This window comes from Lampetra planeri, chromosome 11, assembly GCF_965212315.1.
Source record: "Lampetra planeri chromosome 11, kcLamPlan1.2.h2, whole genome shotgun sequence".
In the NCBI taxonomy this organism is placed as follows: Eukaryota; Metazoa; Chordata; class Hyperoartia; order Petromyzontiformes; family Petromyzontidae; genus Lampetra; species Lampetra planeri.
In genome coordinates this window covers 5,119,811-5,143,109 of record NC_136117.1, presented here as the reverse complement: position 1 = coordinate 5,143,109, position 23,299 = coordinate 5,119,811, and the positions used below count along the sequence as shown (strand labels likewise).

Here is a 23,299-nt window from a genome sequence, read left to right as displayed (position 1 = left end):
TGTACACCTATGTTAACCACACTGTGTGTACACTTATGTTAACCACACTGTGTGTGTGTACACCTATGTTACTGGTAGGAACCTCCTGGTTACACCAGCCCACAGGGGATTATTGTGTCCGTCCGTCCGTCGTGAAGGGAGGGGCTGGGTGGGGAGGGAGGGGAAGGTGGGGAGAGGCTGGGTGGGGAGTGTGGCGAGGGGCTGGATGAGGAGGGTGGGGAGGGGCTGGGTGGGGAGGGTGGGGCTGGGTGGGGGGTGGGAGGGGTGGGGCTGGGTGTAGAGGTGCTGGTCACCCCGTGGTGTCCTTATAAAACTCAACGTTTAACCTACTCACGCCGGCTTGTGCCCGCCCTCACAGTCGGCCATATTTGTGGAATACACCACGCCGCCGTTGACTCTGGCCATTGACCGAGCAACCCAACGTTCCTACCAGCTCCCTCCGCAGGAATGTGTTATAAGGTATCAATACCAGATGGAAATTCAACTTACACAGGTTTGTAAGCTTTTTAAAGCACGTTGTCAAAAAATGTGTTAAATAGAGCAAAAGCCAGATGACATCGCTATCTCACCCCAAGGTGAACAGGCCCACTCTCATGAAGGTCCTTACTGATCATGAGCAGAGGGTCGGAGATGCTGAAAGCATGAAGAACCACCAAGAAAAATGGTCTCTTGGTCACATTCTAGACCTTAACTAGGTAATCAGTGCAGTCCTTATATTGGAGGACCACTAGGGCATCCTTACAATCCTTTCGAGACTCATCCTGTGGTGCAGGTAAGGCAACCTTGCACACAATTGCCACCTTCCACCAGGAATTTGTTTGCTAACCACTGCGCCACCACTACCCACACCACAAACACCCACATACGCACACAAACACTCGGTAATACAAACCACATTAGTTGTAATGGACATTTATTTACGATGTACATCAACGATTCGATAATTTGACCTTGGTGTCTGTAAAGCAGATCGAATGGAAGAACATTAACTTATTGACTTGTATTAAATTAAGTGTTCATTTGTACGCATGGTAACAGTTCTAATTGACTATCATTTAGTAATTACAATCGTGCTGCTACAGTTGATATTGCTATACCTAAATTGCGACTGAATTATTAGTGTTTAATGAACATTATATAATAAGCATCGACTTTACCGATGAAATGGAACGGTTTTGTCTCCTGAAATAATTATCCCGCTCGAATCTCACACCCATCAGACAAGGCCACCGCAGACCAACCAGGACATCAACCATGGTATAAACACTTTCTAAGTGTTTTACGAATTCTGATATTTCAATTCACAATGTAATCAAACCCACGTGAACCTAATTTCAGCCAATCAGCGTCGAGGTGTCGATTGGCAGGTGAATGAATAAACTGAGCTTTTTTTATGTGATTTGTATATGTATTGTTTTTTTAAGTTGCTTCATGCAGTGGCACGCTTGGTGATAATAAGTGTTATTATCAGCACGGTATTATATGCTTAATTATATTTTTAATCATATCGATGAGCTAGCATAAATGTTAAATACGAGTTCAGATCATGCTCAAGGGCCAATTAAGCCCATTATCGCTCCGTGATCAATAAAGCAGCACTGCTTTGTAAAAAGTCAACAGGTGGTTTCGTTCTACGAACAGTCTGATCGTCCCGACACAGCCAACTAGTCAGGGTTGTCACGTGAACTAAACATGCCAATTCGTTACTGGTTCAGCACACCGGTGTGTTGGAGAGCAAACCCACAACATTTACAATTAGAATACGACGCTTCGCCCCTAATTACAACCAGCCTCATCAGGCGACAGCCAGAGTTGTGGAGAAATCCTCCTCCTGTTTCCGTTTTAAATAGGTCTGATCGTCCTCGCCGGAATGTGGAATTTCCACCGCCCACTCAGCGAAGCCGCTGATGTAAAGAAGAAGAGGTTCTACCTCTCGGCGGGCGGGGCGATGGGGGGTGTAAACGTACGACGTCTGACTGTCAGTACTAACAAGGTGATAACGGTACTGATACACAAGTCATTTGGTGGCATTTTAATACATTTAGACCCATTTGGTCAATGTGCGTCGAGGGGCGCGACTGCCTCTGTCCCCTGGCCCAGCCGTGCAGATGCAGCAGTGTGGGTGGTGCCGTTTGAGAGACCGGGGAGCGACAAAAGGCTGTTTGGTGGGGGAGCTGTTGTCGGGCATGGATTGGAAAGCGTGGATGCACACGCACGCTCCGGGTATTTAAGTGGCTGCTCGGGAAGCTTTAGATCCAGTGGAACTGGGAAAAGCATGAAGAGAGAGAGAGCGCTCATCCTCTAAGCCACATCCAATCCCCCAAGAAGTCACAATCACCCCCACCAGAGGAGAGAATCACGCAGGAGCACCAGCAATAATGCACTGCCCGTAGGAGGAGGAAGAAGGTAAAGCTGCTGTGTATACTTTATAAGGAGATGTAATGTAGACTTGCTTGTATCGTTTGCTTGCTTTGTCATACATAAACATCGTGTTATTTGCATCGTGTGTTATTAATATTGAATCTATTCTGCTACAGGGCACTATATATATGTTATATACTGTGTTTATATACAGCCGAATGAATAATGAATTAAATGATGAGATTAATGTTTTTTTACGTATATCAATATTGGTTATTCTATGTGTGGAACTGGCTCATGTCATATGAATGTGGAATTCCCATGCTGATTTAGCCTTGGGGTTTAGACGCATATATGTAACATGTTTAAACACATATTCTTGGTTCTTTTGGTAAAGTCACGTAGAAGGGAAATAATAAAAATGAAACAATAAAATTCTCACGACGTTTCGGTCGCAACACAAGCAATCATCATCAGGTGTGAAACCCACAGCAAGAAAATACGACGTTAAGAAAAAAACGCCGCTTTTTTCAAATTTTATCGCTGTGGTTTTCACACCTGATGATGATTGCTTGTGTTGCGATGAAAACGTCGTGAGAATGTAATTGTTTCATTTTTATTATTTTATTATTTCCCTTCTACGTGACTTTACCGAAACAACTAAGAATATGAATCCCTGCAGTCACGAAAGCTTTAAATCAAAATGTTTAAACAACTGTTAGCAGCTAACCGATAAATGAAACTATTGGAAATCTTAAATTCTGTTGTGAATAATGAGATAGCTAAAATGTACAGTCAATTCTTTTTAAAATACCTCTAGGTTTTAAATGAACACTAATCGATGTTTCAATGATTGTAAAAACGTTAACACAAAAGTGGGTTACAATAAGATTTGTTATCCATGTTTTTTTATTGGTTGTACGTATGCTTAGGATTAGCATGGCAGGACTGTGTAGAATGACCTTCACTCAGCAGTATGTAGATCATGGCCAGTAATGATATGGTGATACCTGTATTCAGATGGCCAGTGATTTAGCCTATAATTTGGACACCAAAGTATATCAGCCACATGTATTTTCAGGGGGTAACATGTAAGCAAATTCTGAGAAATACGACAAAATATGTAACTTTAGGGTGTAACCATTTGTTGGAGCCTTACATTTTAACTGCAATGTTATTTTATAAATAACGTAAAAAATATAAATCGGTACTAATGTAACAAAAAAAGATGTGGTCTTAGAAATCTGAGATTTCCAATGAGAACCTCCAAAAAAACTGTCCAAATCACAGTAATCATAAAATAAACTACGACACATGATGAACACCGTTTTGAAATACGAGTGAAATATTACATTGTTTAGGTAGTGGAGAATGCTCTACCAACAAAGTGGACCTAAATCAGTGTTGGGAAATCATTAAGCAGTGCAGCTTCAGTAGGTTGTACTAATTTTATCTCAGGCGGAGGGATAATAAAAACAATAACAGGTTGTTGGGTTAGATCGTGTGAATATAAATGTCCTTAAACCTGCCACCACCCGACACAGCCAATTAGTGTAAGGGTTGTCACGTAAACGAAACATGCCAATTAGTTACTAGTTCAGCATACCGGTGTGTTGGAGAGTAAACCCACGACATTTGATATATATTTATATAGCAAGCACAGGCACAGTGTATAATATTGGTCGCGAAAGCATACGTGTTAAACATAATGAAAACGGGCCAAATTCTAAATGTAACGAATAATCCTGCTTGTTCATTACACATTGCCGAGTATATGCTCTACATATTTACTCCTCACAGAGTTATGTTGAATTGTATATTGTTTAGAGTATACGCATGTTTTCTTTATATCTATGCATGAGAGTCTGTTTTTTTTATTCGTATTTCACTTGAAAGCCATGGTGGGAGTGGTGTAATTGCAGGAATTTGGATTTAGTTTGATTGCAAGGCATGGCTAATTCAGGCTTGTGATATTGCATACGTCTGCGTCATTCCAGAGTACAAAGTCATTGACTCTAAATGGCCAGTGCCAATACACTAAGAATAGGTTTTACGCTTTATAAGATGTTCAAATACCAAATAGAAACCTTTTGCAAGGACTCAAGTCTGCTACACACACATTACTTGTGGTGAACATGCAAACATCTCAACACCAGTGTTATTGCCAGAAAGGATTAATCCTATTCTTATTTGTTCATACTTTGATAGTGGCAAAAAGGTCCCATTTTGCCAATACACTATTATGCCTGCGTCAAGAAGACTTGAATGCATTCTTAAAGATTATATTCGTTTTCACACGATGTGACCATTGAATTCACAACAATCCAAATGTGTTATTTCACCAACACCACTATCAGCCATGATCTATCCACTACTGAATGGAGGCCCTCACCAAGTTTCAATATCTCATGGTTTTGCAATGCAACAAGCCACACACCTGTACATGAGCCGATGTTATTGCTCTATCGCCGTGGTAGAAATCCTCTTGGGGACATTGCCTCCTTTGGCTGACAGTAATTATTCACTCCTACTGGCCATCATTTCTTCTCATGATGTGTCATACCCAAGCTCACTTTTCTTTTTCTTCACCATCATTTTTTTTTTCATTTATGACTGATTCTGAACCACGTGTCATAGCAGGTAATGGTATTTAACTTTCCATGAGCGAGTTCAGATTTCCAAAAATACAACGCAAATAACCTGCTCTCATCTGCCTCTTTATTGAATAGTTTTAATTTTGGTCTCTCTGCAAGCGCTGCCCTGGGTACACACACTCTCTCAACAGATATCTCCCACTCGTGTACCAAATGCCATACGTGGCCTTTAGTTGCCCATATTAACCCTGAGCCCTGGACTTTGCAGTCTACTTTTTAAAGTATTTTCTAACAATGCCTTCAGTTCATTCCGATTGCACGTTCTGATTTATGTTTTGAGCAGATCGTTGCTTTCACCACACTCATAGAAGCTGGTCTCCAGCGTTAACAGAAAACTGACCAAAGCAACGATTGACCTCGCTGCAGCCGATGACAGTTTGGCGCCATGGCCTGCCACTGAAAGTTGGGCAAAATCATCAGATGTCGTTCTACTGTACACCTAATTGACGCGATGCTCGGCAACCAGTGCCAGATTATTCTACTAGCAAAAGTAGCATATGATCTTTATGGCGGTATCCCAGGGTACCAAATAATACAAAATGGCCGAGGCAATCAAATCTTTTATTTCTGGGACACTTTTTTCCAGGGGTGTACTTAACTCCGCAACTGGGGTACCAATAAATCCGAAATCAGTGCTACTCCACGATGTCGAAACGCCAAACATGAGCATAAAAAATCCGTTATCGAAAATTTCTATTTTGAAGAGTGCATCGTGTACAGCTCGTCGAGATGAGTCGATTGCCGCATTGCCGACCATCAACAGACTAAAAATGACTGCATCACGGAAATTATGCGGGAGCCAGGGAACAATGGTACCTCTGGGTACCGCCATAAGATTCATACGCTACGGGTCCCACACTTTCAAGGGCCCCGCGATAAATACTTTCAAGCTATCAATTCCGGTTCAGTGATTCTGCACATGCTCTATTACTATAGTACTATACTGCCTTCAACTTTTATGAACGACTGGGTGTTTAAGGTTAGCGATTTGTCGCTTTATCTGGCTGTATAGAAAATGAAAAAATACAATTACTTTACTATTCAGGTTAAAATGTGTGTTAATATTTATGTTTTTTTAGGGCCCCTTTATAACTTATGCTACAGGCCCTGCACTAGCTTAATCCGGCACTGTCAGCAACCATACTTCCTCGCTGGTAAACACAGCCGCAATATAACTATGAACAATGGTCTCCCTCAAGGCTCGGTACGAGCACTGTCACGATTTAACATACTGTATTTATAAGTCACATGCCATGTACACCATCTTGCAAGGTTCATATATGCTGACGACACAGCCCTTGCTACACAGGGCAAAACCTTCGAGAACATTACCAATACTCTAAGAGCTAAGCTAACGTTTTGGGAAGCATATTTCCGTTGCTTGAGACTTTGAAAACATCGCTCCAAAACCACCACAAGCGCTTTCCAACTGAACAATCACGCAGCATTTTTTTTCGATTTAAAGCTTTCGTGACTGCAGGGATTCATCTTCTTGGTTCTTTCGGTAAAGTCACGTAGAAGGGAGCAGATGCCACTCTTGATGTGTCCTTCTGTGGTAGCCCAGTGCATTATGACCCCTCTGCAAGATCTCTAGGGGTGACCATGAACAGAAGCCTGGCCTTCAAGCCCCACGTAAAATAGTTCTGTGAAAAGATAAAACTAAAGAATCGCCCTGCTACAGAACTTGCAGGAACGACCTGGGGTGTGGAAGAGTCACTGTGCACTCGCCTGGTCTGGGAACTTGTACACAAAACTGGGAGATGCACAATTAACACGATGCGCATCATAACCAGAACACTGAAACGGATACCAATCCCTGTCCTGGCAAGATTAGAATAGAAATGATTGGTGTTGGCATATCTGAGACTGTTATAGTTTTATTTACTAAGGTTTATTCTAATGTCACTGTGCCATGTGTGTATGTCACCTTTTCTTTTTTGAAAGCTTTGATTGCATACATTTCTACAGAGTCAAATGCTTCTTCAGCCAACAAGAGGCTGGGGACAATGCATTAAGACTTTTCCAGAATTTGATGTAAGAGTGCGTATGTGGGCAATGGTAGAGAAAACCGTGAATAAAATCCCATTACTCCCATTGTTGGTTGGCCTCTGTTTCATTCATCTGTTTCCAATGATCTTCATGAACCATGTTTAAATATGTGATATGTGGCTAATGGGTCAGTAGTTCTTCAAGTCATCATCGAGTATTCGTGAATTGTGCGAATATGCTAATGTTGTTGGAACAGTTGATCCTGATGATTTTATTACATCCAATTATAACATTTAAAAAATCTAGGACAGCCAAATGTTGGCAATTTTAGACAACAGCAATTCAAAACAAACCAGATTCAAACGCATGGAGGAGCAAAATAATAAAATGCATGGCACTACCTTAACGGTGGCGCACGCCTCCAATCCAGCACTGCGGAAGGCAGTGAGAGTTGGTGGATCGCCACACAAATGCTGTGAAACTCCCTTCCCGTGGGCGTTGAGGTTCCATACGCCGCCTCGCCATGTGAAGGCGCTACAGTAAATGTGAACTACACCTGTTCCAACTGCATGGGACAGCGTGTGTCCCCCTCACACGCATGGGTTTCCACTGGGTGTTCCGGTTTCCCCCTCACATGAAGACTTATTAATTGGACAATTACACCTTAATATGTAGGGGACAGCAGAGCTTGGGCGGGGGGGGGTTTGTTGCTGACGCTGCGGCTGTGGTTCCTTGCAACTCCGAGTCATTCTCACGGTTCGAGAGTGTTCGCATTATAAGTTTAAATTGTTATTAACGAGCATAGCAATGCATGGTGCATTGAATATGGGAGGAAAGCCCATAAAACCGATGCTGAACTACAAATTTCGTTAAACAATTCAGAGACAAAGGAGAAATTTCGGACAAAACACCACAAAATATAATTAAGGCACCATAGCAAAAAATAGGGGCATAAAAATAGAAAAGAGTACTTTGATAATTGCCAATTCATTAATTATATTTCTTAGGGATAACTATGGAAACCATATGACATGATTCAGATAGTCTTCAAATCAGTGTAGGAATTGTATGCAGATTTCAATAGCAAAAACATTCATATATCCCTGGAATAAAAAAAAAATTCAGATGTAGAGGTGCAACATTATTGTGTTAAAAAAGGTGATGAAAGGGGACTTGAAAATGTTGGTCCATTAGCCCCTCAACAAGTATACATATACATTTTTGATGAACAGAATAACAGAAAATAGAGGCCAAACCAACCACAACGAACAACATATTATACGTGGCTAAATGAGAGATTTGTCATGTGTGTGTATAAAATTAACCTTATTTTCAAACCATGCAGAGTATCTAGAAAAACTGAGGTTATAATTGCCGATATTGTCCTCTTGGGTGACACAAATCAATATACCACCTGGTGATGCTGCATCACTAAGTTCGAATTCGACAGTGGTTAGTTCACCCTTTCAGTGTAACTTGTATAACATTTATAAAAGGTGATGGCGCATGCCTCTAATTCAGCAATGGAGGCGAAGATTCGTGGATTGCACAAAACTCCCCTTCTGTGGACCCCGTGGTGTCATTCGCTGGCTCGCCAGGAGGATGTGGTACAAACACAACAATGTTTTCTTCATCTGTTCCATCTGCATGGGTTTTCTCCCAACACTCATTAATTTGGCTGATATCACTTTGATACGTAGAGTGCCGCAGAGCTTGGACAATTGTTGGCGCCACTCATCGCGTGGCTGCTTTCCTGCTTGTCTTGTGGTTCCTCGCGCCTCTGAGATGTTCTCTCTCTACGAGTGAATACTGTGCAGCGCGTTACAAGTTTAAATTATTATGAAATGCGACTACAACTCGAAACATATAAAAACAATGGGCATTTTTACGATAGTAATGCTTGTGTGACAGAAAAACAGATATTTTAATCCTCAGAACTGAACTTTAGCCACATGAAGTGCAAAACTAAATTTAATGTGATGTTAGGCAGAGTAAAAAAAAAGCAGGTCCTGGTTTTTATTTTATTGACGAGTGGCAGAGTCGGCAGCACGTAAGACTGAGGGATTGGGGGTTTCAAACTTAGTGGGCAGCAAAGGAGAATGATGAACGACATCCCACTGAGCGCAAAAGGTTAAGTGGGGGCTGTGATAGAAAGCTTTGGTTCCTGGAGCGGAGAGAAAGATGGGAGGGTAGAGGTGCAGGGTCAGATGAGTTGGGAGAGGCAGGGAGGTGTGAGACCAAACATTATTTCACATTAAATAGACTTTTGTACGTAATGGCCCTTGCCATAAAAATGTAGACTTAACAGAACTTCGTCTGGACCACTAAATGGAGATAAGTCTTCCTTAATCCCCCGACTGCTGATGAGACTTAGAAAATCAAATCCAGTCCATTTGCCTGCTTAAACGAATGCTGCTTTTAAACATTGGTCTGTAAGGTCAACAGGATATTGGACTCATATTCTTGGTTCTTTCGGTAAAGTCACGTAGAAGGGAAATAATAAAATAATAAAAATATTAAACAATATTTTTTTTTATATTTGAATCCCTGCAGTCACGAAAACTTTAAATCAGGATATTGGACTGTTTGTGTATTAAACGACACCCACTTGCTTTTGGGTGTGTACATCTCGTGTGTGTGTGTGTCACCTCACTTAAGCCATAACACCTGGGGTCTTTCCAATGACCTCTTGCCAGCAAGCTTTAAACACTTAACGTGGCCTTAAAGTGCATCCAAGCCTTGTACAATCACTTTGGCGATGTCACCTCCACTTATTTGCGAATGGCGGTTAGTTGTTGCTGTCGATGTGCTTGAAACACTGACCCCCCTTTCTTTTTCGTTCGTTCAATAGCGCAAATCGCAAATCGCAGTCCCCACCGTCGTCATCCTCAACCCCGCGCCACCAACACTGCCGCCGCCACGCTCGGCGCCTCCCGCGGCGCACAGCGATGGATCTCGCGCCGTGGAGGAACGCCAGCCGGACGCCCCGCCACGACAACATTTCCCACGCGGCTCCCAACGACACCGATCGCCACGAGGGCACGGCGGCGGTGGCGGCACGCGACGAGCGTCTCGCCGCGGCGGAGATCGCCCTGCTTGCCGCCATCGTCGCCGTCGCAATCGCCGGCAACGGTTCGGTGCTGCTGGCGCTGAGCCGCACGCGCTGCAAGGCGTCGCGCATGAACCTCTTCGTCAAGCACCTGAGCGTCGCCGACCTGGCCGTGGCCGCCTTCCAGGTCCTGCCGCAGCTCTCGTGGGACGTGACCTTCCGCTTCCACGGGCCCGACGCGCTCTGCCGCCTCGTCAAGTACCTGCAGGTGGTGGGCATGTTCGCGTCCACCTATGTGCTCATCGCGATGACCGTCGACCGTTACCTCGCCATCTGCCACCCGCTGAGCATGCTGCGCCGACGAGGCGAGCCGAGGAAGCAGGCGCACGTCATGGTGGCCTGCGCGTGGGTGCTGAGTGCCCTGCTCAGCACGCCGCAGGTTGTCATCTTCTCGCTGCAGGAGGTGGAGGAGGGCGTCTTCGACTGCTGGGCCGACTTCGGGCAGCCGTGGGGCATGCGGGCGTACGTGACGTGGATCACGGTGTCCGTATACGTGGCGCCCGTGCTCATCCTGGCGGCGTGCTACGGGGCCATTCTGCTCGAGATATGCAGGTTTGGTGCGCGACGTTGGGCATCGATGTCTCGGACATCTGCTGCCTTGAACCCCTATCTGTGCCCCCGTCCGGCAACTTAGATCCAGCAAAGGGGCCGTCCATAAATGACGTGACGCACCTAGGGGGGGGGGGGGGTCAGACATTTGTGACGATGTGTGACGAAGGGGGGGGGGGGGGTGTTTGAGAAATGTGATGTCACATCAAAATGCGCAACTTTAAATACATATAGACAACACGTTCTACTTCATTAAATAGACGTATTAATAAATGTTTATCCTACAACATCAGAGTGCAGCGCCACATTAAATACGCACTACAATGACAATAGTTTAAAGCGATTTGAAGCATGTTTTTTTGGGGGGGAGCAGAGCTTTGTGACGTCATATTTGAGGAGGGTCTGACTTTTTATGACGCCGTGTGACGAAGGGGGGGGAGGGGTCTAAAATCGTCCAAAATCGCGTGACGTCATTTATGGACTGTCCCACGGGAGGCCAAACGTTAACCGATGTCACTATTAACCAGTTTCTGTGGCACTCGCTGGATCTCAGTGTCTCTGACATGGCCATGACTTACTCCTCTTCGCTCCCTGTGGAGCACAAGGCCACAACAAGTCCACGCCATGCCGGACGGTTTTAGCAGCTTTCTCTGCTTCCCCCCAAGACAGGCCCATGGTCTTTAGTTGGTTTATGACCATTACAAGCCATTATTTACATCAGCTACTTCAACACCAAGATTTGTTTTGTTTTAATTAACGATATTTGTAAAAAAATATATATATACGTAAAATTGTATCCCAGTTGTCCTCTCTGCATCGTGTCCATTTGGGCCGCTCACCGAGCGGAGCATCCCTCTGAGAGATCTACATTGATCTCGCTCGGTGAGGGGAGCAGGCAGCGCTTTCCCACTTGCTCTGCATATGGGAGCAATGTTTAACGCATAACAGACAAAAGATAACAGATATTTATATTCTCAGAACTAGACTTCAGCCACATTAAGTGCAACACAAAATTTAATGCGACGGTTATTTTATTTTGTGCGGTCGTTGGTGACCCGACCGAAACAACTAAACTCCTTACACTTCAGAACCTGGTTTCATAACACACCGCTGCCTGGATTCAAACCCAGGATCTCAGCGATTCCAGTTCAGGCCTCTCGACCTCTGAATCACGTGGCCACCTCGATGCTGTAAACCCTCTCTGGCCACGAGGGTTACATTCTTCAAAACATTCGGGAATTCAGAATTTGTGAATGCAGAAACCTTGTTCCAATGGGAAACATGGGGTGACGTTCCTGGTACGAGTAAACATACGGTGGAAATGGTAAATGTTTAATAACAATTTCTACAATAAATAAGTTATGAAAAGCAATGTGTTTTTAATTTCCTTGGAGGTGGTGGTGGTGGTGGTGAGGAATTCAGGAGGATGACTCTTCAGGGGATGCGGGTGTTTTATAACAACGTCGCACAGTTATCATTTTAGCATTCTAGGGAGTACTCGCCGAAGCACTTTCCCTGATTGCATTCGCGTTCTCTTTAATGGACCTCACAGCCTACTCGTTTATACCAAAATGTATTAACGAGTCGAGTATAATTACGTATAAAGTAAAAAATGCACAATTGCGAGTTCAGAGCGCAATTAATACGAGGCTTGAGGACCAAGCGGGCAGCTGAAGGGCCGTGCCTGATCTTCGCAGTTTTAAAAGTTAAATTTCTGCACGCACTTCCTCGGTGTGGATGCTCCGTACACTCGCGAATACCGGAGTCCGGTGGGTCGCGAATAGGGAATCAGTAGACATTTAGTAACTCGCGATTAGTGCACAACTCGCGAATCCAGAACTCGCGCATAGGGAGGATTTACTGCACTGAGAAATCGTTTTAAGACTGTCACGCATTGCCCGCAGGAACCTGCGCCTCAAGACGCGTGGCCGATACCCCAAGGACCCCCGGGGCTCGCAGTCTCAATCGCCCGTGTGCTCGCGCGTGAGCAGCGTGCGCTGCATCTCCCGAGCCAAGGTGCGCACCATCAAGATGACGCTCGTCATCATCGTGGTCTACGTCGTCTGCTGGACTCCCTTCTTCGTCATCCAGATGTGGGCAGCCTGGGACGAGACCGCACCAGACGACGGTGATTGCCATCGCCGCGCCATCGCCTGTCGTCTGTCAGGTCTCACAGTTGGCACACCATCGTTCCTCCATCCAATTCCGCAAATTATCAGGCGAAGTAATGAGTGGCAATCGCCTGAAAGTGGTGCTATAGAGAAGGCTCCAGTCCAGCGTTGTGGGACAGGTAATGTTGTGCAGCTATGGACGAGCCACCAGCAGGAACAAGGCCACCCATAATTGAGCAGTGTGGATCCTTGCGTCATCACAGCCAGTGGTCTCCAAATAGATGAATGACATCGACAAGCGATGGGATAGCAGTAGTTGGGCAGGGAGGAGCCAATGAGTGGGGGGGGAGAGATAACCATATCAGTGCTTGTACACTGCATGTGCGGTGCTTGTACACTGCATGTACGGTGCTTGTACAATGCATGTACGGTGCTTGTACAATGCATGTACGATGCCTGGACGCTGAATTGCAAATGGGAATGAAACACTGTTGTAAATCAGTGTAAAAAAAAAAACACGTGTCTTGAATAGCTCTCTTTACACGCTACAGTAATTTTACTGGAGCAGTTACACCTGATGACGGAGGCTTGTGTTGCTTCCGAAACGTCGTGATTTCATTTAGTTATTTTCATTAATTATTATTATTTTTTATTATTATTATTTTTACCTATGTGACTTTACCGAATTAACCTAAGAGTATGAATCCTTGCAGTCACGAAAGCTTCAAATCTAGAAATAGCAGTAGCTGTCAGTACGTTGCTCATTGTCATTAAGGGTGGGGGTGTACCAATGCCCGGCTGCCTGTTAACTACCTTGCCCAGGATACAGGAGGTTTTGGGTTCAATCCCGACCGTGACGCCTGTATATTCGGAGTTTGCATGTTCCCCCTGTGGTCGTGTGGATTTTTTTCCGGGTCCTCCGGTTTTTCCTTCCTTAGAAACATGCGTTTTGAGTATTAGGCTGTTATAAATTTCCACATGATAAGCCACTTTGTTGAGCTATCATTTGTGGCCAGGTCGCTTCTGAAAAATAGCTATATAGCTTAGTGATCCCTACCTGGGAAAACACAAATGGTTTAGTTTAGTTTACACACTGAAATAGGTATTGATTAAAGGCCTTCACTCCCTACAATTGTATATATAGCTTCCTCTCTTGAATCTTTAAAACACAAATCCCAAACGTAGTCAATGACATGAGAATCAAGCTGGGATTCCTGTAGGGATACGTTCCGTTTCTCCAAATCAACTTACAAACATCGATCCATCATCCACATTTTCTATCCGTGATTGATTGTGGTAATGTAATCTCTCAAGGGCAATACATTAAAATGTGTCCCTTCACATTCCTCATATTTACAATGTGGCCACGATGTACTTTTGTGTAGTTCAGCATTTCAGTGGGAAATTTCATTTTAAATTTCCTGTACGACAAATTTTGCCCCGAGCCTTTGCTGCTGTCACATCTGAATTATTGCAGCCTAGGACCGTTACAAAGTTCTGCTGCAAGCATTCATCATGATTTTTGTCAATTATCATTCTCGTACGTCAAACCACTCTCTCGGATGAAATTTGCATTCCAATTTGTGCCTTGAAGTCATTCTCTCAAACACCGATTATTTGGTTGTAAATTATCGATGCTAAACGCAACTGTTTTTTACATGTTCAATGTCTGCCATTGTTGTTTTAATTTAATATTCAATGACATAATCAGTTCTGATTTTTACATCGTTTGAAATTAATGTGCAATTTCACCTTAATGTTAAGATTTGTTGTCCATATTTGTGCTTGTGCCGCACAATTTTGAAATCAAACATGTGATTTAACTCAGGATACCTCTTGTGAGTAATAAGACCGTGTCTCATATTGCCTAAATGTGATGATTTCCATCTCTTGGAAAAATAAAAGACCACTTGCTACTGCTTTTACTACTAAATTAAGGAAGCCTCAGGCTCGGTTTAAAATGAATTACCAATGCAAGTGTATGGCTGGGAATTGAATGCTATTCAACGGGTTTATAGTGTATTGCATGAACTATGAAGGTAACGATTCCGTTATTTAGATTTATAGACCTATGACAGAGGCAAGTGATGCTAGCAAGCATCTACCAAGACCTGGAAGGAATATGAGGAAGTGATATTGCCAACAATATGCCCGGATAACTTTGGTCCAACTGTACTGCTGCCCACCAATTGTTATAGAAGACACAAATACTAACAAAACATTTTCATCCAACCCCTTTTACACAGGCCGACGGGTGCCACACACTTTAGGTAGCAACGGTTCGTCACTGTTGTCAATCATCGTATCCAATGTGTTACTGCTGTTTCTACGTCATTCCTCTCTGATCAAGTAGCTCTTCCACTCGGTCTGTCCATCTCTCTTTGTCTTGAATGGAAGCCAATAAACATCGGGGTCACATCCTGATCAGCTGATTGGGTGCTTTAATAACCTGATTATGATGAAATGAAAAAAGGTTACAGGAATCACAGTTTAATTTACTAATTGCTCTTCTTAGTTATCTATTATATCAGATTTGAAAGTAGATGCCCGGGTCGTAATTGGATTCATGAATCAATGTTTCCCCATTGTTGAACATAGGAATCAATAGATGCTGCCGGAGAAACAATTCAATCCTTATAATGTATTTTGGAGTTGTGTTGCATGCTTTGTGATCCTATGCTTTGGAGGCCAGGGTTGGTGAATCGTGTGCAGATTTGTGAATTTCCAACATTTTCTAGGCATCCACATGTGGATTTGTGAATCCATCTTAGCAGAGCATTGCATGCTACCTTCTTAAATGCAGTACGTTTTTCCTCGGCATACTCTGGTTTCCTCCCACGAAAAACACATTTGTTTAATAAAAAAGAGTAGGCCAAACATCCCGGTGCAGTATCACCTCCAGAAAAAAAACAAGAGCCTCGAGACTCAAGTGAGTTTTTTTGAAAAACAAATAGCTTTTTTTACTTGACAATAATAAAAACTCCTTTAAAAAAGTGTTTTAAAGACAACGGTTTTATTAACAACTTCGTTTAACTCACGGTCGAGAAGTACGTCAATGATGCGGCGCCTGCTCCCACATCAATGCTTACTTGAATTAATAGATTACTTCCATAACTCGTTCACATGGTTGGGCGAGGCACTTCGAGCGTTTATGGACCGCGGCGTTTTTTACCTACACAAATAAATAATAAGGCGTCCTTACAAAATGTACATTGCTTTAAAGTAGCGAATTCATGCATTGTCACCGGATCTGAGTACGTGTGCAAAATTTGGAATTGATTGGACAACAGGAAGTAGACTAAATTTTGATTACAAGATTTGACCACGACACAGGAATCAAGTTAAGTAAAACCGTTGAAAAAAACCCGTGGCTTGACATACTTCTCTCATGCTATTGAAGATCCCGAATGATCGGGATCACATCGAAGGACTGATCCAGATTGAATGCACAGAAACGTTGATGATTTAATCGGATGGAATTTCCTAATCGAATCGCGTCATTGGGGCGGATCGGACCCGGGCTGTGTACTTCTGCTAATGGCATCCACACTTCATGGCAGCAAATGTTTTTATTATTATTATTAATCACTAGCAGTAGCCTCATAAAATGTTCTGACATGAGAACTATTAACATAAAAAAACAACGAGAACGTTTAGCCTGCTGATAGTTATCATGACGCTGTATTCATCACCATAAACAGTTCATTACACTATATAACACATTTTTGTTCCTGGGTAGTAAGTATTATTTCCTAATTGCTTATGCCTAAAAAGTATGGAAAATATATACTCTTTGGTTCTTTCGGTAAAGTCACGTAGGTATAAAATAAAATAAATCAATACGTTTCGATCACAACACAAGCGGTCGTCCTCAGGCGGAAAAAATATAATCCAGCAGTGGAACTGCTGAACTAGCGAGAGAGTACCTACAGCAAGGCTATATATGTGGCGATGGGCAAGCAAGCGGGGTCTGAGCTGGAAAGGAATTCCACCTCCGGACGCAAGCATCTCAGTTGTGTTAATGGGGGATTAGGGAGAGAGGGAATAGGGAGAGAGGGATTAGGGAGGGAGATTAGCATGAATCAGCTTCCATCGCCGCATAAGAGTATCATGCCCGCATATGCACACAACAGCAGTGTTAATAAGAGATTAGCACCTGGTTAATAACGTCCTTCCAATGATTGCTCAGTTTGTACCCATCTTCTCGGTTAAAGTTGTGTCCGTGTTTATATATCTGGATGGCTTCATGAACAAATCTCTGAAGGTGGCCGGTAGGTTTGCAGAGTACCTCCCTCTTGGAAAAATCAATTTCGTATGAGCCCACAGCATGAAAACAATGATCAGCAACGGCAGAGGTATTGATCCTACCGTGTTTCAAATCCGCCTTGTGTTCACGAACGCGGTCTGAGACATGTCGTTTCGTTTCCCCAATGTACCACAACTTAGTTTGTAGACACCAGGACCAACCCCGGCCCCCCGGGGCTCGGCTTTTATCCTTACTGCGTGGCCAGGCCCCACCCTTGGCCACGCCTCTTTTCCTGATCCTTCGTGAGGGTTCAGGACCCACCTCACATGTTCCTCAACCCTGGTCCCCCTCCGTCCGCACCACATGCGGTCACGTGCCCCTCCCTGTTTACCCAGCCTCCCCTGGTATGCCCATCCCATGTCTGCGGAGAGGCTCTGCCCTTACAGTAGCACCCACATGGTACTGTCTCTACACAACGGTACTCATACTAACGACACTACACTACTATTTTTATTACTGGAAAGTTCTAGAATGTTCTAGAAGTTACTCCAAGTTTACTCAGCACTGAATCTATCTGGAATGTTCTGGAAAATAGGTAATTTTCAAAATATTACTCTCCTGATCACAAAAGCAAAGTTTGTGGGCAATAATAGCCATTTGCTGTACTTTCGAGGCATAAGCAATTAGGAAATAAAACTTACTACCAAGGAACAAAAAAAACTTATACAGTGATTTTTTGAAGGCGATGAAGGACCTGGATGACAAAGAGAATGCAAGTCAAGAGTGGGAGAACTCGTCGAGGCGGCATGCAACAGCATTCACCCTCCAGCGCCAACCCCTAGGGCTTTTTTCTAGGGGTCCCTCTTGGCAATGACCCCAAGACAGCCCCCTTCCTAGGGGTCCTTCCTGGCAAAGCCCCCAAGACAACCCCCTTCCTAGGGGACCCTCCTGTGCCCCCCTAACCCCCAAGCGAGCTCCTTCCCTTCTCCGAGTCTTGGCAGCAGTGGCCGAGCCTGTGCAGCCACGAGGCTGTGGCCACCTCCCTCGCCCTCCTCCCCCTCCACCCACGAGGTTCTCTAGCTTAGAGGACCTGGTGGGCAGGGTCAATCCAGTGGACAGGGTCAACCAGGTGGGCAGGGTCAACCAGGTGGGCAGGGTCAACCCGATGGGAAGGGTCAACCAGGTGGGCAGGCTCAACCAGTTGGACAGTGTCAACCTGGTGGACAGGGTCAACCAGGGGAATTGAACCATGTGCCTAAAGTGCCCTCGTTGGCGTCCCTGCATTAATAATAAGAAGAATTACAGCTTATATAGCACTTTACATCTGTAGTGACTAACTCGGAGATTATAAGACTTGGAGGCACTTCTTTATTAACAAGCACCATCGGGGTTAACACACTTAATAATTAGTCCATCTATTGTCGGTGACGCTACTCATCCAGGACAGTTGGTCGGCTGCCTGACTGGTAACACCCCGAGATGGTGAAGATGGAGAAGATGACGAGAAGAACGGTGAAGAAGACTTCAGCAGCACGACGGGAATCCCACTCCAACAACAGCCCCGAGGTCCCCTACAGGGGCCCATCTTATACTGTCAGCGTGGCCTCGGTCCGCCCCCGGCCACGCCCCCTTTCTAGAACCTACTAGCCAGTTCCTTGTGTGCCCCTTCTTTGACCTTTACCCAAGATCCCCCTCTCGTGTATATCCTGGCCTGCTGACGTCAGGGCTGCCGTACGACGCAGATCCCCTTTCCTACCAGCAGCCAGTGCTATGCCACTACACATCGATGACAGTGGAGGAGGGGTTGGGTAACCAGTCAACGTTCTGTCAATTAAATAAAAATGACTTTGACAATGTAATTAACGTGTGCCTCGAAAGTTAACAACACATCAACCAAGGGTTGACTTTTACAACTGAGTGATATTATCCAATGAAAGATAGTTGGTTGAGCAAAGCAGGTACTGTACGAATTGATCTGATAAATACGTTTGAGTGATGTCCTTTATGTTACAAAAATTGAAGGAAAGATGATCGGGGGTAAAACCAAATAAAAACACAAAAAATACCCATAGGCCAGGATCCACCACCGATAAATTGGTATCCAAGATTCCACTGGCAGAAACCAGGTCAAGAGTGTGACTGCGAGAATGTTTGAGAACGTGTTGTGAAATGCCAAAGTATCAAGACTTGCCATGACATCTTTAGAAAATGGACAGCTGGCAGCATTTCCATCAATTTTAAAGTCACCACGGAGGAGTTGCCTACTGGTACTTGTGTGCAGCATGACGAGCATCTCAGAGAGATCTTGAAGAAACTGAGGAGAGGTGTTGGGAGGGTGGTAGATCAATGCTATCATAATAGTGTAATGAGAGCCTATGTCCGGCTCACGTGGTGATTGGCTCTGCCGGTCCTGCTCTACAGCCAATGGGGGGAGAGCCTGGGAGCATGGCCCTGGCGTGATCGAGGGATGTCAGCTCGGATGATTGGTTCTGCTACTCTTGGCCTCAGCCAATGGGAGGACAAGTCAGGGGCGTGGTCCCGGGAGTTGATGGAGGAATCTGGAACATTCAGCGCAGGCTATTAAGGATTGGCTGGAGCGTACCACGTGACCCAGGCATTAAATAAGGGAAGAGCCGAGGGACACGTGGTCAGACAAGGAACGAAGAGAGAGAGGGGCCACGCGCGAGCGGGGCTCCGAGTGCCACGTGGCGGTGCGTCTCTTGCAATCTGTCTGCCCACTTCCCGTTGCCTGCCAGCAACGGGGAGTGCTTGTGAACTGAGGAAAGTAAATAAAAGGACCGATTCCACAAGCCGTCTCCAGAGTGTTATTACAATAGAATGGATGGATCGTTGGGGAAATTAATCAAATCCTTTGTTATCAGGTCTCTTTGCAGAATAGAATTGAGCAAGTTTGAACCATGGCACTGGTACACAATGGCCTACTCTTTTCAAATTACATCACAGATCCTTAGCGTAAACTCTGAAGCAAACGGCGCACATTGTGAAGGTTAATGCACCTGTCGTATTACGCAGGATGGCCTTGCGGATGCGAACCGTGGATCCTATACAACAATCGGTGAATGCACTTCTGCTGCACCATACCACCACCGCACGAGATGGTAGAGGAGCATCCAACAATGGCACCACTGCAAACACAGGGCGAGTTTCTTGATGCAATCAGAGAATGGCCTGGACCGTACAGCTGCCCGGATAGGAGGGCACCAACGTGTATAGTGTTGCCAACTGAAACAAAGCAGAACAGCACCTGTTCTTACAGCAAGTCGAGGAGTTTCCCTATTTGCACCTGGCGAGATGTTAACACCCTCGGCTGGTATGCAGGAGGGCGGGGGTTCGATCCGGACCTTGATGCCTGCTGTATATTAGAAGTTTGTGAGCTCTCGCTGTGGTCGCGTGGATTTTCTCCGGGTCCTCAGCTTCGTCCCCTCCACATTTATAATCAATGCGCGTTTAGAGTATTTTACTGCTATAAATTTGCACACGATAAGCCACTTTGTTTTGCTTTCATTTGTGGCCAGGTCTCGTCTAAAAAAGAGCTGTATAGATCAGTGGGCCTTACCTGGTGAAATAAAACATTAGTTTAGTTTGCGTGTCAAAATCGAGATTTTGCGGTCAGACTCGCAACTGGTCCCTGTAAAACTTTACACACCGACACCTAGAACTATAGCATTCCTCCCCGTGGGGGAAACCTCTTAGCACAGCCTCAGTGGCCTATTGTGGGCCTGGGGAAAAGTAGTAAAACGTGTCTCTCTCATTTCGAGCAATAACAAATGCAAAAAATGCGCATATATTTTTGTGCGCACATGTAGCAACCAGATGCTGAATACACACGTAATTATATAAACCACCGACATAATTAAAAGTTAATTCATTCGCCGGAGACTGTCAATATGCACCTTGATAAAGACAGATTATGTGCACCTGTTGCGGGAGATTGTGCTGCTGCCAATGGCTGCAACAACAACAACCTCTTGGGCCCTTCATTGAGTGGCGCAGTTGTGGGCGCCGCGGTGGCGAGATGTTAATTGCCTGGCCTAGTCTACAGGAATACGTAGGTTCGAATCCCGACCCTGGCGCCTGTATATTTAGAATTTGCGTGTTTCTCTCACCGTAGTAGCGTGGAATTTTCTCCGGGTCCTCCGGTTGTTCCCCCGCATTTAGAATCAACGTGCGTTTAAGAGTATTTGGCTGCTCTAAATGTCCACACGATAAGCCGCCACTTCGTTGAGCGATCATTTGTGGCCAAGTTGCTTCTGAAAAAGAGCTCTATAGCTCAATGTGCCTCACCTGGTAAAATCAAATAACGACGTCACAGTCGGCGCACGGATCACAGTTTTCACAATCCCACGCTGTCTCCCCCCCTCCACCCCCCCGACGCCGCAGACTCATCCGACCCCACCTACACCATCGTGATGCTCCTTTCGAGCCTCAACAGCTGCACCAACCCGTGGATCTACATGTCGTTCAGCGGGCACCTCCTCGAGGAGGTGCTGGCGTGCTTCCGCCAGGTGCGGTGCCCCGCCACGTGCCGCCAGCAGCGGCGGCGGTGCCGAACGCCGACGAGGCGCGGGGCGGGCTCCTCCCCCAACACGGAGCACGTGGTCTACGCGCTGTCGCCGGCACCCACGCAGTGCCGCAGCTCCCCCGCCGCTGCCGCCACCGCCGCCACCCCCGAGATGCGAAGATCCGCAGCACCGCTGTAGTCGCCAGCGTCACCGTAGCGCCATCGCACCTCCGATTACGGCGGTGAAAGAAGTTCAACGTACGTACGTTCGTGCCACGGTGTTACTGCACATTCCCAAAAAAAAAGTTTTGCTGGCGTGCGGGAAAGCGAGCCTGCGCAGCGGTAACATCAGAGCGCACGTTCTTGCGAGCTGTCATCACGCATCCCATGCCACCCACACTCCATCTGCCCTGGGCTGTGGATCCCGTGCGAACGCACTGGCAGTGATTGTTTTAAGAAAAGCAAATCAAAGACTCGCCATAGTCATGATTAATCGGTAGGTACACTCGGCCCATAACAGAAAACACACAGACGGCTGGTGTTTCAGGAAGATTAATGTGACATTACTACTATAATGAGCCAAGAATGTGTTTGTGTGTAACGCGCGTGACGTCACACCACATGCTGCACCCCCCCCGTCATTAATATTCATGAGCGGGTGGATTGCTACACTCACGCAGGTCGAGCGGAAATCATTTTTTTCGCAAATTTGCTTTCAGTTTGACGTTTCTTTATTCAAAGTTAATCTAATATATAATTCTACGCAACAACAAAATGGATTTGGTGTCTTTATTTATTTATTCAGCACTTGAGACAAAATGTGCCTAATTTATGCTTCTACATTATGGTAAAATAGACATTTTTTCGGTGATTTTCCAGATATTGTATCGAATTCCAATTTATTTCAACCCCAGCGACCGAAGCAGAAGAGAATAAAGTATCAGAGCAGTGAATTTTAACAAATTGAAGGTCAGTTATATAGTGAGGTGTTTTATGACGTAGTTTTGTGCAAGAATCACTGCCATCAATACAGTGCTACAGTCAACTGCAGTGAAGTGTTTTATGACTTCGTTTTGTGCCACATTTACTGCCATTAATACAGTGCTACAGTGAAATGCAGTTACGTGTTTGATGACTTCGTTTTGTGCCAGATTCACTGTCATTAAATTTACACAAGATACAATTATACTCTGCTCAAGTTTTTCGTAAATATTACAGCTTCCGTCCTAGGACGGGCAAACAAGCTAGTTTAATATATGTTGAGTTTATTATTACACGGCATGGCAATGTCAGCTAAAACTATGGATGCTTGTTTACCAAAAAAAGCCTGAGTCTCAGGACTCAGTTTTAGGGGGGTCCTGCCAAGTTGTGCGCAAGTGTCTAATTGTTATGTACATTCCAATGGAGTAATTTGGCAGGGATTTTTTTTATATGAGGCGGTTTGTAAAAAAAAAGTATGTATTTAATTGTTTTGTGGTGGTGTATTGTTAATAAAAGTGCCGGCTGGAACCTTAAATTGAAATATCTTCAATTCTCAGAACTTTTAATCTTCACGGTGGTTAACTTACCTTTATCACCATCCTTCACGAAGATTCTTAAATCCACCCACCTCTGTCCACGCAGCTGTAAAATGGATGCATCGCGGTCGATCTGCAGGTTACTTGTGGTGGAATAATGCGAGAGTAACTCAACATCTTCAAACACGTCTGGCCAGGATTGAAGAGTAAGAAATACACCCTCTTCAGGGGCCCTATAGAG

At 44.9% G+C, this 23,299-nt stretch overlaps 1 protein-coding gene across 1 annotated transcript; it reads left to right on the top strand.

Annotated features, from left to right (window-relative positions):
• Positions 1-1,881: 1,881 nt before the first annotated feature.
• Positions 1,882-23,057, top strand: LOC144721224 (oxytocin receptor-like). Its single transcript, XM_078598668.1, has 4 exons — positions 1,882-2,406; positions 9,856-10,665; positions 12,567-12,790; positions 21,421-23,057. Exons 2-4 carry the CDS (start codon positions 9,953-9,955, stop codon positions 21,738-21,740), a joined length of 1,257 nt encoding a protein of 418 aa, XP_078454794.1. The 5' UTR covers positions 1,882-2,406; positions 9,856-9,952; the 3' UTR covers positions 21,741-23,057.
• The last annotated feature ends 242 nt before the right edge of the window (positions 23,058-23,299 follow it).

Excerpts from the sequence above, each read along its gene's own strand:
- LOC144721224 (XM_078598668.1), top strand. The coding sequence starts at position 9,953 with ATGGATCTCGCGCCGTGGAGGAACGCCAGCCGGACGCCCCGCCACGAC. Across the intron at positions 10,666-12,566 it reads ATTCTGCTCGAGATATGCAG|GAACCTGCGCCTCAAGACGC; the intron begins GTTTGGTGCGCG and ends CATTGCCCGCAG. Across the intron at positions 12,791-21,420 it reads CGAGACCGCACCAGACGACG|ACTCATCCGACCCCACCTAC; the intron begins GTGATTGCCATC and ends CCGACGCCGCAG.